Source organism: Sinocyclocheilus grahami, unplaced genomic scaffold (assembly GCF_001515645.1).
Source record: "Sinocyclocheilus grahami isolate Dianchi unplaced genomic scaffold, SAMN03320097.WGS_v1.1 scaffold324.1, whole genome shotgun sequence".
Lineage (NCBI taxonomy): Eukaryota > Metazoa > Chordata > Actinopteri > Cypriniformes > Cyprinidae > Sinocyclocheilus > Sinocyclocheilus grahami.
The window spans coordinates 242,542-261,172 of NW_015505503.1; the positions used below are offsets into that span (position 1 = coordinate 242,542).

Below are 18,631 nucleotides of genomic sequence, written 5' to 3' on the forward strand. Positions count from 1 at the left end.
TGACCCTACTTTTTTTAGTGCACATTGCTAGTCTTGTGAACAATTGAACCATGCAAGTCAATGCACTGGGAAAAAAATGGTCTGCCGTCGCTTCCACTCTGGATTGGCGTTCTGGCTCTGATGACGTCAGTTTGACGGCTTCGGGAGAATCCTCTTGTTAAGTATGACATAAGGACTGCTGTTTCTGGGTCCATGCCTCTACTTATTTCACTTGAGAATACTATCTCAACAGCCATTTATGAGCACTATTTAATTAAAATTACATATTTATGCTAAGCATTTCAAATATTTGCTGTGCACACTACAGTCTCCGTGCTCACAGTGTCTCAGATTTGCTCACTAATATTTTAGCTGAATCACTGTCTGGCCATCTGGGATTTCAGTATGGAGATAAAGGTTAGGGTTATCATTTTTCAGTATTACATGACATTGTGAGTGTGTATCTGCACAGTTTGTTGTTTTCTGGGGGGCATCTGGCAGAGCGTTAGGACCCAGAAGCGGTGAAGCGTGATATCAGACGTAACAAGCAGATTTTCTTAACCACTATCCAACTGTGAATCTGCTATGAGCAAGACCTCTGGATTGGAGGTGCACCACAATAAAACCCTGCCCTTTATTCAATATTCTGTTTCACTTGGAAATACATCCCAACACTGAAGTCAGTTGCAACTTCCAGCTCACGGGTACTTTGATCATTGTTCACGGGTACTTTGATACTGATATTTTTCAAGGTATTGAAGTTAGAAATTCCTGTATCATGACCACTAATTCATGTACTTTGTCAATAAAATAAAAATGGGTTTTGTTCAAAGTAGCTATTGTTCACATAGATCTTTGATATGAATGAATATTTTTGGGTAATTCATTAAATATCGCCAGCTAAAAAGTAACTAGTAACTAGTACTCTGAGTAGTTTTTGAGAGGAGTACTTTTACTTGTAATTGAGTATTATTTCAGCAATGTAACAGTACTTGTACTTAAGTACAAATTTCCAGTACTCTTTCCACCACTAGGGATAAAAAAGGAGGATGAAGAAACAAAGCTGTACGAAGAGACAGCAGATGGGGTCGTCCTCCCATTCTAAACCTAAGAAGAAGAAACAAGCCAAGAGACAAAACTGCCCCAGTGAGTCCAGAAAGTATATATATTTTTACTAATATAATGTCAAAACGGCAATAAATCAAGAAGTGACAATAAATGCACATTTTACACTGCCTAATATGTGATTGAGAAGTTTTTTCTTCTTCACCTAACTGATTTTGATTGTACTTGTTTCAGAATCATCCGCAGGACAAAAAAACACTCAAAACAAATCTCAACTTCCTGTTACATGTGGCTGTAAAGAGGGTGTCCTGTATTTGAATAAATATTATGATAGTAGGTGCAGAAACATTTCTATATGTTAAAGAATTGAGTGATGTTAATGAAGAGCTACACGTTTTTGAATGTCTCGAGATTGTAATTCTGGAGCATCCAGGTGCTCAAAAACATGTCATTCCAGTAGTGGTTGAATAAATCATTTTCTGTCTTTAGAGCAGAAGTGCATTTTCAGTGAGGGCCAGTGGTTCAAGCCCACTGAGTTTGAGAGGTTTGGGCTGAAGGAGAGGCACAAAAAGTGGAAGACCAGCATCCTTTGCAAAGGGATTCCACTCCAGAAACTCATAGAGGTGCATAAGACATGCAGGTTTCAATAACAGTTTTAACTAATGCACACTCAAGTGCAATTATGATTTCCTTTTTCCCTTTTTTCTAATATGGCCTTGGTGATTGGTGAGTCTGATCTATTAGTAAATCATTTGAAAAACTCAAATTAAACAAATAACAGCTACCTGAAATAAAAATGGACACAATGCAGATAATATAATTACATTTATGACATATTCTAACTTTGTTCTTTTTCTGTTCATAGGATGGATTTCTTTTATATACATCCTTTAAAAAAAGCAGGGTTCAGGATGCAAAGGTTTGGCTGCTCTTCGATCATTGTAGATAGGATTTGTTGAGGAGTTAAACTTTCTAGGCCAAAGCTTTCAAATGTGACTTAAGAGTGACCAAGATGTTCATCAAAATTTCTCCTTTTGTGTTCTGCAGGGGAAAAAAAGCCATGTGGGTTTGGAAAAACAGGGTAAACGGGGACTAATTTTCTTAATTGTTTGGAGAAATATTCCTTTAAATAAGATCATTGCAACAGTTATTCAGAATAAGAAAGACTTAATATTCTGTTTAGTGAATATTTGTGTATTTGTTGTAGAATCACCCGATAAGATCGAAGACAATCAAGACGATGATGATGATGATGATGCTGTTGACATGAACATGTTTAAAGGTCCAGTCCTACCTGTTACCTGTGGTTCTGATTCTGGCATTCTACACAAATATCGATTTTCCAAAGGTCTGTGAGTGGGAATGTTTTTATAACAGTTATTATAAATATTATGTTGTCAGTGTTTTACATGCACAACTAAAAAATGTTGAACACAAGTTATCTGTTTCTTGCAAGCCAGGCTCATTGGAAATATGTGACTCTGCCTACATTTCTGCAAAACCTGAAATACCTTTACCTTTCGCTGCACTTTTTTAGATGATACCTCTACAAGAGGCGCTATCAGGGTATTTGTAGGCAGAGTCCCGTATTGTTTTTTCTCTCACTTAATGACAATGCATATAAATGCACTGCTTGACTGCAGTGGTACAAGACTTTTACACTCAGTATTGTCTTTATCTCAGGGTATTGTGGGAGATGCATAAGAACAGAGAACCACTGGCTGACGCCTGAGGATTTCATCAAATTGAGCAAACCAGATGGAACATGGAAGAAAGACATTCTGTCCAATGGGATGCCTCTTGGGAAGCTTATAACGGTAAAAGAAAATACTAAATAGTAAACAAGAACCTTTACAATTAGAATTTTGAACATTTCTAATTTAAATTGATGATATTCAGAGAAACAAACAGTGGCTATCAACAAACAAGGCAATCACATTGTGGTGTGATAGCCCCATGAAGGTCCTTTAACATTGTTTTACATTTGTATTAAATCCTAAGAAAACCTGGGAGAACTTCAGAGATTACTCAAGATTACGCATGATGTTTGTGTCGTATTTATGTGGCTATAATCAGTGTTATTTTTATTGGGTTCTTAACCCTTTTGCGTCAATTAAAAAAAGTTATACATAGGTCCATAGTGGACAAAAATGTCCATGTCAAAAAACTGTCATAAAAATTTGAAGCTTGGGAGCACAGAGTTAAGTTTGGTCTCATTTTAAAGAAGACCCGTGGCAGATTATTTTTGAAGTAAAAAAAGTTTAAAAAGTGAAACCAAAAAAAAAGTTCTAGATGTTTAGGTTTATGAAAATGATTTATGAACGATGTTTTATATAAAATATATATTTTATGAAACATGTTGAACTCCATACCTGCTAGAAAATCTAAGCCATAAATCTAAACAAGTTGTATTCCAAATTTGAGGTTGATATCTCAAAAAATGAGCGTTCAGTAAGATTTTGTTTGGGCGCAGTACCAAATTTTCCCCATTAGATGCCAGCAAAACTCTGCTGGTGCACACAGTGGTTGGATTTGTGATTTGCAGTAGAGTTTTTCTCTCTCAAATATTACAAGAACACACACACGCAAAAAAAAATGTTTATGACACACATACAAACCACACTCTGACATCCATACCAACACACCCACACAACTATAGCTGCATTATTTATCCAATTGGCTCTATAATATGCAGAAGCAGAAAACAGAAATAAAGCGAGTATTTTCTTTATAGGTCAAACCTGAAAAAATGGCACCATCTGGTAAAGAATTTAATTGCCAATAGAATGAAAGCCTATCAACAAAAATTGCATAATTTTACAGTTGAATGGCACTGCGATTAAAAATAGCAGTTTTAATGGGTTTCAATGGGGACATTTTTGTCCTTAAGGTCCTGAGAAGAAAAAAATTTTTGTACTTAGTGCAAAACAGATTTATTAAAGGAAATGGAAGTGAAATAGTACAATTCCAATAAAAATACACACCTGTGCCAAAATTTAATAACACTTTGACAAAATGATCAAAAAAACAAAACCGAAAAGGACAAAAATGACCAAAAGGTTGCACAAGGGTTAAGTTTTTGTATACTTGTATATATAAAGGGACAGCTCACTCAAAAATGAAAATCCTGTCATCATTTACTCACGCTGAAGTTGTTCCAAAGCTATACGATTGTTTTTTTCATCTGTACAAAGTTGGTAACCAAACAGTCAATGGTAGCCATTGACTTCCATAATATATATTTTTTCATATCATGCATGAAAAAAATGCTGTATGTTGTCATGACAGGGTCTGATCAAATGTTTTTGCAGTACACAATACTGATGTGTTTTCACATACTTTCAGAAAAGCATTTTGCAACCACATACAGCCAACTGTGACTGTGAGATCTGCGAAGAACCGGATCAGAACCAAGTAAGACATCGTCACTCACATTTACAGTCATGCCAAAGCACCAACAAAGACCACCAAAACTCATCACAACTACTGACACTTGAAATTATTTCTGCAGTGTGCTTCATAACAGTATAGTTTTATTTCTGTATGAACTCTTGTACCAGCAGAATGATGACGCGTGTTTCGTGTGTCCCTCTGAGGGAGCTCTCGTGTGTTGTGATGAATGTCCACGAGCTTTTCATTCACACTGTCACCTACCAGCTGTACATGAAGACTCACCTGGGTGAGAGAGAGAGAAATCATGCTGGATTAGACAGACTAGATGTTTGACTTTGTGTAATAGTGTGTGTTTTGTGTGCACAGAAGCCAGTGGAGCTGCACGTTTTGTGTGATGAAGAAGATGAAAAGTTCCAGTCAAAAGACCCAACAGGATATTTTGAGCATTCCAGTCTCTCAGTACACACTGGTAAAGGTTCTGCATTTTTTTAGCCCATACAATGGAAGTCAATGGGATCCAAAACAACATTTCTTTCATTTTTTAGACAAAAATCCTTTAACAGTTACAGTCTGTTTGATTCTCTTCTAGCACTGCCAGTACCTGCTGTTACACCTGCTACACGAGAGCATGACCGACCCCTGTGCCAAAGTAAATCTCATATTTACGAGCTTAATTTGCCTCTTAGTCATTATTTGCATATGTGGTGTATATGTACAGTATGTGACGGCTACACTGCTGGTGTCTAGGTTCCAGGATTCAGTGAGAACATCTGTGGTCCCATGATGCTGGGCAGAGTGAAGCTGAACTTGGAGAATAATGATTATCGAACAGTGCAAGAGTTTGTCTCAGATATTGAATATGTTTTCCACCACTGCACCGCCAAAAGGGTGAGTTTCACTTGGGCTTGCAAATGTTACTAATGACAGGAGTCTTAACAATTTCATATACATGGACTTTTTTATTGACTGAAATCTACATTTCTCTCTTTCTTCTCCGTAGGATAATGACTTCAGTAGAATGACCTCTAGGCTGACGGAACTACTTGAAATCATTTTTAAGCTGCTGTAACATCACGTCTTAACAAAGATTTCCTTTGTTGGACCTGGTGGTAACATTTGTGTGAATTGTACAATTATAACAGAAAAATAAAGAAAGCATATTTAGACTTTATAAAAAATTGTTGTGAACAATTAGTTATTCCTGAATGTGTTTCTCTGACTTGTGTGCTTATCTGATACTATCTTAGAGTTTCCCAACCCTGTTCCTAGAGGCACACCAGCAGTACACATTTTGCATGTCTCCCTTATTTGCATCTCTTTCAGGTTTTGGAGTCTCTATTATCAAGCTGAAGAGTTAATTCGGGTGTGTTTGATTAAGAGAAGACTGAAAATACGTACAGTCTTGGTGTGCCTCCATAAACAGGGTTGGGGAAACACTGGCTTAGAATATATACAAAATGTTGGATTTACTAAACCTGTAACTCTTGTTTATCCAAGAAAAAAAGATTTGTTATCTGCAGCTACAGTAAATCTAGCAGTTTTTTGTATTTCATTAAAGAAAAAAACAATTTATAGCACTATATATACTGTTATATGTAACATATACTGTTATATTAAATGAAAAGTAGCACAGTGGAATGCAAAGATACATTCATTTTAGGACAAAGTGTGACATGTAAATAGAGACATTTAGTAATAATAACAAAACATCGATCCCACATTACAAGGTCATACTGGCACACAATATATATATAGTCATATATATTCAGTTTATATATAATAGTAGTTTTTTTAACCTTTAACAGTAAAATAATAATAATAAACAAAGCGCGGCCTTCAAATTTTTTTTGTTAGATTTAGTTCAGGATAGTATTCACTTTCATTTTTACTTGGGGGTGTGGTTTCAAGACAGTTGAAAATACAGTGAGACAGGAAGATCTAAATTCACTTTGTGGAGAAATCTGAAGCTGTAAGGTAAATCAACGAGTTTTACATACAAGAACAAAATACTAGGCTATAGCATCCTGCAACGATTAACATAAATCTAGCACAGTTTTTAACATTTTCGTAAAAAAAAAACATTATAGCACAATAGCTTGCTTTATGTATTTCTTCTTAACTGCTGGAAAGTCGTGGAAACTTAAGTGCGGAATTGTATTTTTCTGGTCGAGAACGAACAAAAAATGATTTACTTACGCATTCCAAACACTTAAATGTGGCGAAAATATTCATGTATTGTTCATTTGGGGGTCACACTTGTGTTGTTCGCGGTCAAAAGTGACTGAACCCCTGAAATGTAACTTTTTTTCCCCAGTAAACTCAATGTAATATAGTTTTGTTCAATAATATTTTTTATTTTGAGAGAATTTCATGATACTAATCGGTGTTTATATGCGATAATTATGATAATTTATTTTTCCCATTGAAAAGAATACAAAATGTTTTGGGGGGTTTTCTAATATTTAATAGAGGACGGCTGCGTTCAGCCCCGACAAAATGTTGCAAAATGTTTTTTTAAACGGAAACGGTGGTGCGTTGAATGTCCTGTTCTGATGGCGCAAGAGATGCAGCTGAGAAGGCCATTCTTTGTGTTCTTTTGGAAGAATTTTCGGAACCTGATGAAATCGGTATAAATACGTGTTTAATACTGGAAAATACGCTCGATGTTACAGTCACCGCGCTTGCCGTTTGCCTCACATTTCTGGATGAAAAGACAAAAATTTCAGGTGAAGGATAATCCACTTCTTACCTCCGAGACTGTGTTATGATCTATATGACCTTATTATTTTTATTGTGAGTATTAGGCTTATCATTATTGCTGATCACTGTTGTTGTGCTATGATATTTTAATATTTACCATTATATAATCAGAGGGGTATAGAAAAGTTTATGAAAGTGTCACTCCACAATACAATAGCAAAATATATAAATATGTATAGTATTTTTAGGTCACATTAATCAGTGTTTAGCACACCTTCCTAAGGAAAGGATATGAACCAGAAGACATTGCAATTACTAAATGATATTTAGACAGACTTAAAGAAGTTCCAGATCTATACTTGTGCTCTTATTATTTCAGTTATTTTGCCTTTAATGTAAATAAACATGTGCAAACAATATACTTGCTCTTGTGAATTTATTTAGATAAATAACTGAAATAATAAGAGCTCATGTATAGATATGGAACTTCTTTAAGTCTGTCTAAATATCATTTAGTAATTGCAATGTCGTCTGGTCCATCCTTTCCTCAGGAAGGTGTTGCTGATTAATGTAACAAAAATACTATGCATATTTATATATTTTGCTATTGTATTATGGAGTGATACTTTCATAAACTTTTCTATATTCCTCTAATTATATAATGGTAAATATTACAATATCATAGTACAACAACAGTGATCAGCAATAATGATAAGCCTAATACTCACAATAAAAATAAAAAGGTCATATAGATCATAACACAGTCTCGGAGGTAAGAAGTGGATTATCCTTCACCTGAAATGTTTGTCTTTTCATCCTGAAATGCGAGGCAAATGTTGGATCACAAAAATTAGGAACCACAGTTTCCACAAATCCCTTCACTGGATTGGGATGTTCTCTTTTATTCTGGATGGCAAGGGCGGTGACTGTAACATCGAGCATATTTTGCCGTATTAAACACGTATTTTTGAAAAATTCTTCAAAAAGAACACAAAGAATGGCCTTCTCAGCTGCCATAGCTGCAACTCTTGTGTCATCAGAACAGGGTGTTCAATGCACCACCGTTTCCGTTTAAAACACGTTTTGTACCGTTTTGTCTGGGCTGAACGCAGCCCAGGTATATAAATAAACTTGCTTTATATAATGAAGCTAAAAATATATAAACAACTACATCATTATGTTGATATGCTATATTTTTACTATAAAACTCTCACAACAAACATGTCTTCTAATATCTTCAGTTGTTGCGTATACCGAGCTGCAGCGGACACATTTGTAAACGACTTTACTTGGACCCATTGTGCGAGCTGTCTCTGTGTGGTTTATATACATGCTGCTGCTGATTGGGCTGACATGTTTGACACACCAACCAAACAAGAGAAAACGTATCTCAAACCCCGTTGCACACCGTTTCCAGGAAACATGTAGTTCAACCCGGAAACCGTAGCAAAACGGAAACCGTGCTTGAATGTGCCCAATATCTTTATAATCCAGTTTTTGAAGGAAGATTACTGCCATCTGGTGGGAGTAAAAAAAGAAAAACATCTTCAATTCCATGGTTTAACCACTAGATTCATATAGCTCTATATAAAAAGGCTTATACATTCTCTAGTTGTTTTTTTTATTAAGTTGTGGATTTGTATATATATATATATATATATACAGTATAGATAGATATTCTCAAAGACAACTTTTTGTAAAGGTTTTGATTTTTATTTAAATGTTGATTTGAAATGTCAGTTTTTGCATTAATTTTACTACAGTTAAACCTGAACACAGAGAAAGACATTTTGTTACACATAACATCGAAATTCAACAAAAGTAACAAAAATGAACAGGATTTTTTTTTTTTTTTTTGACTAATCAATTTAATCTGATTTCAGCCTCTTATTTGAGTCTTCTGGCTCAATTTTGCCATATTGTTACAGCTACATCAGTTAATTTGTGTGTGTATGTGTAGCTAAGGTATCCCAGGCCACCTTTCTCCCCCTAGCAACGGACATGTGTAAAAGTAGGCCTATTTGAATTTTGGCAAAATGTCCATCTTTAAAAAGTACATAAAGAGATTTATTTATTTTCCATTTGATGTTTGAATTATTAATTTGACTGTTTTGAGTTGTGTGTGTTTGTAATGAAGGCTGGCCTGTAGTGTGTTGTATGTATAAATATTTTTGGTTTTCTTTCTCCAGCAGGCTAACTTTAGGATCACTATCCACCATTTGACTTTGGGCCACAAAACCTTTTTGGCTCGACATACTAATTTCTTTCTACTTCCCATGATTATTCATGAACTGTGCCAAGTAAGTACTTTGTTCGTTAGTTGTCTTGGTTGTTACTGTCTTGGAACTTGGCTTTAACTGTTTCTTCTCTGGAATTCTTCTTATTTGACTTTGTTCCTTTCTTTCAGGTTTTTTGAGACTTAGCAATCAGTATTTCCCGGATCAAGGTAGGCCAGTTCTCCTAGATGAAGCAGGTTCGATTAAATTAACTGGTAACTCTTTTCAATAAGGTTCAGGGTTTATTAACATCAGCTAATGCATTTGGTATCATGAACTAACAATGGGCAATAATTTACAGCATTTAGTCATTTAAATACTGTTAATTTACATATGATCATATTTTTTTATATTTTAGGATGTATAAATTAGCATCAATGTATTGAACAAAGTACTGAACAAATATGAATGACCTATAAACTAGTATTTTTTATAAATAGTAGTATTTGTTTTGTAAACAGATATACACTATTCAATGGCAGAGCATAAAGACAACAGTGTAACTAAGATGTATGGGCAGGAAACTGGAGAAAAGAAAAAAAGTAAGTGCAATTCAACTTTTTTGATTTGTTGATAAGGCCTACGCTAAGAATATTTTGCATTATTTAAAGTATCAATTCTAATGGTAAGAGTTGATAATGATTAATAATAACAAAGATTTTAACCTTAACAAATCATGAAAAATCATGTGTCCGCAACCACACTTTTGATTTCACAAATCAATTGGATTCTGATTCACTTGATTTGATTTGATTTCCATTTGATTCAATACCACATTTGGATATATATCAGGTACAGTACATCTCTCACAGTCTGTCAAATAATGATGTGAACTAGGGAAATCTGTCAGCTATTAGTTTGCTATAACACCTGAAAATGAAAATTCTGTCATTATTTACTCCGCTTCTTGCTTCTTGTCATTCCAAATCCATAAGACTTTGGTTCGTCTACAGAACATTAATTAAGATATTTATAATTAAACCTGAGATGTTTCTGTCCCTCCATTGAAAGTCCAGGTAACAAAAACTTCATAAGCTCTTTAAAGTTGCTAATGGAATTTTTTTTTAATAAAAAAAAAACAAAACAAGAAATCATTAAAATTTATGGAAGAATAAAGGTAAAATGCTGCGTGATGTAGATTAATGACTTTATTTATATTTTTAGGCAACGATCTTCAGCTACAACATGATTATAAGGTAAGGTAATTCATTTCAATTCAGTCATAGTCTTATCATGATATATGTAAGCAATAAGGAGAGGCCATGCTGTATTGTGAAGTGGAATGCCTGCAACCACTTCAAGCTGTGCTGTATTCACAATATAGCACGCCTCGAGTACCTTATTGCTTTTATGAAACGGTTACCAAACAATACAAATATTAAACCAACAATAAATTCATTAAATGCTATCTTTCCACTAAAAAATAGTTCCTGACAGTGACAGTAAATGACAAGAGAATGTTCCTAGGTGTGACGAGCCGTTGAAAACCAGAATTGTGGCACTTTCATAGACTTCCATAGGAACTGAGAAATGCGGAAGTAAACTGTGTCATAGAGCAGCCAATAGTTCCAAGTAACCAATAGTTCCAGCATTAAAGCCCATTCATTTCAGTGTTTCTCAAGGACACTCGCTGGTAAATTGAAGAAATGACTGCATTTTTTCGATTTTTAATGCATTTGTTAACCTCTCAGAAATCTAACCAGTAGTGCTATTTTATAAAGCGCGTTATAATTAATGTTTATCGTTAGATAATAGATAGTTAGAGTATAATTGCAGTTAGATAACGTGAGCAACACTTTAATATCGACCATAACTTGATTCTAGTTGTCATATTTTCAACAGTTTTTAGTCTTTCTGCAATCAAGGAGTTTCTGTGAAGCCTGCCCATTAGGAATAACCTAGCGCCTCACTGGATATTTTATATAATTCACTGAACGCTGTTGGTTGCATTGTTTTTTAAACAATATTTGAAACGTCATTCTTGGGTTAAATTCCGTATTTGCTTGCATTCATTAATATTCACTTGTTGTGTTTTTGAATATCATAAAATAACAATAGTGTGTGATTAACCTTTTTAAATGTAACATTTAAAAAAATCTAAACTTACCAAAATCGAGTGTTTGATAATGTCTAAATATATATTCAAATGCAAAACCTTAAAAAAAAAAAAGTAATCAATTATGACCTGCACTACTCTTTTCAGCAACTAATCTAGAGCTGTTTACATGTATATTTATTAAACAGCCATACGGTTAAATCAAGGCATTACATATGAATATAATTTTTCCGGTCACCAAATGCCTCTAATTTGCCTTTTTTGCACTGGAATTTAAACATGTTTCTCTATTTTAACCTTAAATGCTACACTAATTGTAATAAATTGTAATAAATGTATTAGAAAATATTATATTTTAAATGGTCAGTCATGGATCATAATTATTGCACATATTATTTGATACCAAAAATGTCCTCATAATATTAACTAAATATTACTAAACTAAAATATAGTACATTTATTTAATTGATAAAAAGTTACACTTAAGGTGTTCATTTTTACATTTACATAAAATACTACTGTAAATACTACTGTAGTTATCACAGTAATCAATGCACAATCAATCAATGCACATGTGTCAAGATTTACAAGAAATTGCTGCAAATACAGTGAACACAGTGAGTTGTTTGGAACTATTGAGAGCTCCATGAACCACGTGACTGCGTGGAGGCGAGATCAAAGCATGTCGCAACTCTGGTTTTCAAGGGCCCTGGGTGTAACATGCCTCATCTTATAGAGTTCAAATAAAAACAGAGAATAGGAACTGTTCTCATCTGCTGTCCCATACAGAAAAAAAATTATATTTTCAGAACAATTTTCAAAAGGATCTGTTACATAAAGCAACCCCACTTGCAGGAATTACATGTTATATGTACATTTTACATGTTACAAGTTATATTACATTTATTCCAAAATTTATCCACATAGAAAAGTATTCCCATCCTTAAAAAGAATGCCTTCCACACCTCCACCTATTTATGCCTGTTTAAATGATGATTTACCAGTGCCCTTTTTTTTTGGAGTTCTTTTAAAAGTTTGTCAATACTGTCAACAGAGACTAATGTGCATTGAATCCGTAACATTCCTTTAATTAATGTCTTATATTAAAAATATATAAACATTCTCAAATAGAAATTTTATTTACTCAAGACAATTAAAATGCTTTTTAATAATTCAGCAGAGAAAAGATGTCATGAAAGGAGAACTGGAAAAAGAACCACCCCAATATGAAGACAAGGATCAGATCAATTTGGAAAACATCAATAAGCTCTTCTGTAGACTCAAACTCAGAGATAAAAACTCTTACAAACTGAGGTCAAGAGACTTTCTGCAGGTAGCTCCATCAATACAAAGGCACGAACCATGTAATGAGAAGAATTTGGTTCAAACTTATATACAAGGACTTCTGATGGCAAATTACAAAGCAAGACACATTCCAATAAAAGACGACAAAAGTCAGGCGCTTAAAACGAAAGGCACCATGGTTTCTGATATGGTAGGTGGTAATGCCTTTGAAAAAATTTTCAAGAGATCTGCGCATGTTGATACAGGCAAAATACAGCCCATTCACCCAATGGACATTCAGATGGCAGTGTTTCACTGTGCAGATCATATCCTTCGTCAACTTATGGTAACTAAACTTTCACAATGTCAGTATGCTCTTCCTCTGCTTGTACCTGATCTATTAACCCAAGAGATTGAATTTCCCCTGTGGACCTTCAGGCAGTTTAAGAAAAGCTGGAAGTCACACAATGAAAACATAATTAAAAACCAGACAATCTACAAGGCTGAGACACCTATGATTGCCTTTTTCAGGTTTTCAGCAGTTTCTTCATCCAAGTCCGAATTAATGAACAACTTGATCAATGAACGGCATGACACGTTCTTTCACAGACACTGCCGTGGAAGCACCAAATCCCGTCTGCTGATGGATGGAGTGGTTGAGATCGCCTGGTACTGCCCGTCTGGAGAGAAAACCGATAAATTCCAAGACTGTATTGCCTTCTGTAATCTTCATGGCGATGCACAAGAAAATGAGACACAGCTACAAATTCTGACTGAAGAATCCTCAATCAATGTAGTACTTCTGCCAAATCTTGATGAGAGTGACAAAAGTATGACAATAGTAGAAAAGCTCTACAACAACACAAAGCCTCTTATTTGCCTTCTGACTGAAGAAGACTCAGTGGTTTCCAAGGTACAGGAAGGCAAATATACAATTGGCTTGAATAAGAGAAGTAGATCAGATATATCAGAGGAACTTAGAGGAACCATCAATGAGTGCCTCTCGAAATCACTGTCAGTTTTCAAACTTGAGAATATGGGCGAACATTCAAGAATCACAGTGGATGAGAAAGATGCCTACTGCAGGAGAGGAAAAGAGGCAGCAGAGCAGATGATGAGACTACTGGAGACAAAGGAAATGTCCAAAATCAAAGAAACATTTCTGCCTTGTCAGGGAAAACTGTGGCATGACTGGTGTCTAAAGAGCAAAGAACTACATCGACCTCAAGGGGATAACATTGAAATGCATAATAGCCAAAAACAAACCGAAATGCACAAAATCCGTGAGCAGCAGAAAGAATTTGGCCTCAGTGAATTCTCGAAGTTGTTTATTAAAAAACTGAATCCCATAAATGCTGATGAGAAGATGTATTTCCTTAAATGGCTGGGGATCCTCCTGGATGAGTACACTTCAAAAGATCTCTGCAAGCTTTATCATGAATATTATGAAAAATGGTCAAAAGTGCTGGATTTGAAAAAGGAACATGATAAATCTGAGCAACTGACAGTAGAACAGATACATCTAGAAAAGCTATCAGAAAAGCTGAATGCAGCCACATTTGGCTTGGAGCACATACTAAGAGAAATTGGCCAGATATATGAATCAAATATATCTGTGAACAAGAAGAATAAAGGATCTGGATGTAAACTAGATGTCAGGCCTCTTCCACAGTTTGCTGCAGAGCTCATGATCTCCGGATACCCACTGGAGCTGATGGATGGTGACGCTGCTCATGTGCCTCTCATTTGGGTTCAGGCGGTTCTAGGGGAACTAATTAAATTGCTGGGAGACCCGAGAGTATTTGTGTTGTCAATTTTGGGGATCCAGAGCACTGGGAAATCCACCATGCTGAATGCCATGTTTGGACTGCAGTTTGCAGTCAGCGCTGGTAGATGCACCAAAGGAGCCTTCATGCAACTGGTCAAGGTGTCTGAGGAACTAAAAAAACAGTTAAACTTTGACTACATTCTTGTTGTAGACACTGAGGGTCTTCATGCTCTAGAGTTGCCTTGCAGGTCATCGAGACATCATGATAATGAAATGGCAACGTTTGTGGTCGGTCTTGGAAACATGACTTTGATCAACATTTTTGGTGAGAATCCAGCTGAGATGCAGGACATCCTTCAGATTGTTGTTCAAGCCTTCCTGAGGATGAAGCAGGTACGACTGAACCCCAGCTGCATGTTTGTACATCAGAACGTTGGAGACATCACAGCGGGCGAGAAGAACATGGTAGGGAAAAAACACTTGCAGGAGAAACTAGATGAGATGACTCAACTAGCTGCTAAAGAAGAAGTCTGTGGTGCAGAATGTTTTAGTGACGTCATTGAATTTAATATAAAGACTGATGTGAGGTACTTTGCCCAGCTCTGGGAAGGCAGCCCACCCATGGCACCACCCAATCCTTGTTACAGTGAAAATGTGCAGGAGCTTAAGAGCACTATTCTTTCCCGTGCCTCAGAATATAAAGGTTTGACACTGGCACAGTTCAAAGATCGTATTGGAGACCTCTGGAACGCTCTTCTGAATGAAAACTTTGTTTTCAGCTTCAGGAATACCTGGAGTCTCAGAAGTGCCATGCTGGAGATTGAAGACAAATTGCACAACCGAATCAACAACAGGCTACTCAATAAAGTTGAGAGTAGAGACTTGGAAAAGGAGATGGCGGACACCAATGAAGAGGTGAAAAAGTCCATGAAACATTACTTTGAAGAACATAAAGAAAGGGATACGTTGATTCAGTGGGAATTGAAATTTCAAGAAAAAATCACGCACCTGCATTGGGATCTTGTAAGGGACGCAAAAAGAAAACTAGAGAACATCATCTATCAAAGGAAAGCTCTCTTCAAACTGGATGGAGAGAAAACTCTGCATGAGCGAAAACTCCTAGAGAAAAGCAAAGAACTTGCATTAAGTCTTAAACAACAAGGTCGAGATGAGAATGAGTTGAAGGCACAGTTTGATTCTGTGTGGGAAACGTGGGTCTCTCAGTTGACAGGGGATGTTCAACCTTTTGATGATCTTAACTTAGAAAGTGACATAATTACAATAATATCTGAAATTCACGAAAAAGCACTTGTGTGCGACAGATTAAATAAATATGAACACATACATCAAATCACTGATTTTACCACATATGTAAATCCCATCAGAAAATTCTGGAATAACAAAAAATGTGGCCTTCCACCAGAAGAACAAGAGTCAATACAAAAACTGTTGAACAGTATTTTACATAAAACTGTGAACCAGGTGAGGTCAAAACCAGTTGCAAAGACAGGATACAACAAAAGCTACATTCAAGAAATTGCTAAGCTTGTAAAAATGAATGTAGAAAACCACAAGTGCATAAACGCACAATATGAATTCAAGAAAGAGTTCACAGTTGACCTGACAATCAGTGCTTGTAAGTGGGCAGGTGAGAGGTTTGCCAAGCTCCATCAGGAGTTCAGAAACACCAATGATCCCTTGATTTATTTAGAGAGAAAGAAACCAGAATACTACAGTGTGTTCCAGGGATTCTGCAAAGGTGCAAAATCTGTTACAGTATTTGGAGCCTTGATTTGTAGTGAGCTGAAAACCCCCATTCTCCAGAGTGCCTACAACAAGACTGCAAATGATCTAGCAGGAGAGATGCGGACAAATATTCCAGCTTTCAAAGGCAACAGGTCCAACCTGGAGAAACACATTCTGAAAGCACTAGCAGAGGAGGAGGACTTTCCAAAGTTTATTCAGTACATACATTTCCCAAGGAACCACTTTGAAGATTTCATCAAAGCTGAAGTGAAATCATATATAACAGGGCAGAACTCATCAGCTCTTGCAATGATTAGTGGGAACATCAAGCAAAAGGGGCAACGTGTCATCACAGCTGCTGAAATGGCAACAGCTAAAGTCGTGAATAAAAGTGGAGATGCCAATATGTGGCTGGAGATCTTCTCAGACTGTCTGAAAGACGAGCTTGAATACAGTAAAGAACATCTCACTGGCAACTGCTGTCAGGACATCACTGATTTTGAACTTCTAGTGGAGGTTGTGAAAAGAGAACTTCATCCCATAATAGCAGAGTTGAACAGAGACTTAACAAAACCCTCTGATATTAAAATGGAAATGTTCAGGGAACCACCAGATACCTTTTTGATTGAACATTTCTGCCAGTGCTGCTGGATCCAGTGTCCCTTCTGTAAAGTTGTCTGTGTTAACACAATGGAAGACCATCTTGGGGATCATATTGCTCCCTTCCATCGTAACTGTGGGATGAGGGGGATGATTTACAAAGGAACAAATCATCTCTGCTTGGCATTCTGCACATCTTCAGTGGCAAGTGACAGTTACTTTTTCCCGGATATTCAAAAAGATGACACAGTTTTATGGAAAGAGTACAGAACAGCAGGTTCAGAGTTTGAGAACTGGTCCATCACGCCTGATCTCTCAGAGCTGCCATACTGGAAGTGGTTTGTGTGTCGATTCCAGACTGATTTGGAAAAGTATTATAAGAAAACTTTCAGTGGTTGTGGTAAGATTCCATATGAATGGAGATCCTACACAAAAGAACAAGCTATAGAGAGTTTGGAGAAATACCTGTAAGTTTAATCGCTGCCTTAAATTTTTAAATAAACTGTGAAACCACAGTGTCCTGTAAAGCCTGGAATTTACTGCCAATAAGTTTTATTGTTCTCACCACTTTCTAAAGGCCTTTTTATGAAGAGATGTCATTATAAATACAATTATGGCAGATTTGTAATTATTTTATACAGACATTATATGTACCATTAGTGTCCTTTTATGTTCCAGAGTGTTTTTAGTGTTGTTTTTTTCCCCAGTTAAATAATTTCAAAAAATATATTTTTTCTACTTTATGTAGATGTAGTTTGTACCGACACTGTTACCTGTAACATCATATTATTAGTATTCCAATGAAATTACTGAATACTGTGCTGTTTACTTCAATGATTGCAATAAAGATGTTTTTTTTTCTTAAACTTTTTATTATTGTAAATGTTTCTTAAGAGTCAATTATTTACAGGACAAAAACAATTTTAAGGTAAGAAATTATAATTTCAGGTTTATCTCATAATTTTGTTTGCACACCATTGTTTTTCATCTTTTTTTTTTCGACTATGAGGGGTATGCTCAAAAACTCTTGAAAATTGGCACACATGTTGGAATCGTCAGCTATCAAGGCCGGGCAGAAAGTCTCTCTCCAAACTCATTTAACGTTATCTCAAGACAATGAGGATGCAAAATTGCTAAGGGATTTATTATATCTTGAACGGTTTGGCCGTGGTGAAAAATGAAAAACAGGAAGCTTGTTATAACTTTGACATACATTGGCTGATTTTGATCAAACTTCAGCAGTTTGTTCGTTGTATGAGGCCAATTACATGGATGTGACTATTAGGATTCAAAGTTATAGCGCCACCAACTGGCAGCAGGAAGTGTCATTTTCAAAATGCTTTTTAAGCAGACTCTCATTTTTACCTGATTTGCTTCAAACTTCAACTTTGTCAAAACACGGCAGATGTAAAACTGCGAAGGGATTCTTGATATCTTAAATACTGTTGCCATGGCAACACTTCAAACTTTAAAATTCTTCTTCTATATATATTCTTCTTATATATACTCCTCTAATTGCTGTGATATGATTTACACCAGATTTTGTCAACATGATGCCAAAACACTGAGGTACCAAAATTGTGAATGGTTTTTGGATATCTCAAACGGTGTTACCATGGCGATTTATTAAAATAACTGTAAAAAAGTAAACAGGAGTTTGTCTTACAGCCTATCTTTAGGATAGGATAAGAAAGCCTAATCTTGTTTCTTTCAGTTTCCATCAGTTAGAATGACAAATACATAGAATTAGCTAATATGTACTGT

At 35.7% G+C, this 18,631-nt stretch overlaps 2 protein-coding genes across 9 annotated transcripts; both read left to right on the forward strand.

Annotated features, from left to right (window-relative positions):
• The first annotated feature begins 972 nt into the window (after positions 1-972).
• LOC107602300 (nuclear body protein SP140-like protein) lies at positions 973-5,613 on the forward strand. 5 transcript variants are annotated; one of them, XM_016294762.1, is made up of 13 exons: positions 973-1,125; positions 1,279-1,377; positions 1,534-1,667; positions 1,910-1,963; positions 2,092-2,125; positions 2,252-2,392; positions 2,728-2,861; positions 4,390-4,458; positions 4,605-4,723; positions 4,807-4,906; positions 5,027-5,086; positions 5,185-5,325; positions 5,438-5,613. In XM_016294762.1, exons 1-13 carry the CDS (start codon positions 1,029-1,031, stop codon positions 5,504-5,506), a joined length of 1,251 nt encoding a protein of 416 aa, XP_016150248.1. In that variant the 5' UTR covers positions 973-1,028; the 3' UTR covers positions 5,507-5,613. The 5 variants fall into 5 exon arrangements, with proteins under 5 accessions (XP_016150248.1, XP_016150249.1, XP_016150246.1 ...); XM_016294763.1 differs by having other exon boundaries at positions 4,608-4,723; XM_016294760.1 differs by having other exon boundaries at positions 4,804-4,906; positions 5,438-5,609.
• Positions 5,614-6,351: 738 nt separating this feature from the next.
• Positions 6,352-17,652, forward strand: LOC107602327 (interferon-induced very large GTPase 1-like). 4 transcript variants are annotated; one of them, XM_016294801.1, is made up of 6 exons: positions 6,352-6,411; positions 9,327-9,437; positions 9,545-9,628; positions 9,875-9,955; positions 10,578-10,609; positions 12,647-17,652. In XM_016294801.1, the coding sequence occupies exons 4-6, from the start codon at positions 9,889-9,891 to the stop codon at positions 17,336-17,338; spliced, it is 4,791 nt and encodes a 1,596-aa protein (XP_016150287.1). In that variant the 5' UTR covers positions 6,352-6,411; positions 9,327-9,437; positions 9,545-9,628; positions 9,875-9,888; the 3' UTR covers positions 17,339-17,652. The 4 variants fall into 4 exon arrangements, with proteins under 4 accessions (XP_016150287.1, XP_016150288.1, XP_016150286.1 ...); XM_016294802.1 differs by having other exon boundaries at positions 9,545-9,610; XM_016294800.1 differs by having other exon boundaries at positions 9,545-9,583.
• Positions 17,653-18,631: the final 979 nt, after the last annotated feature.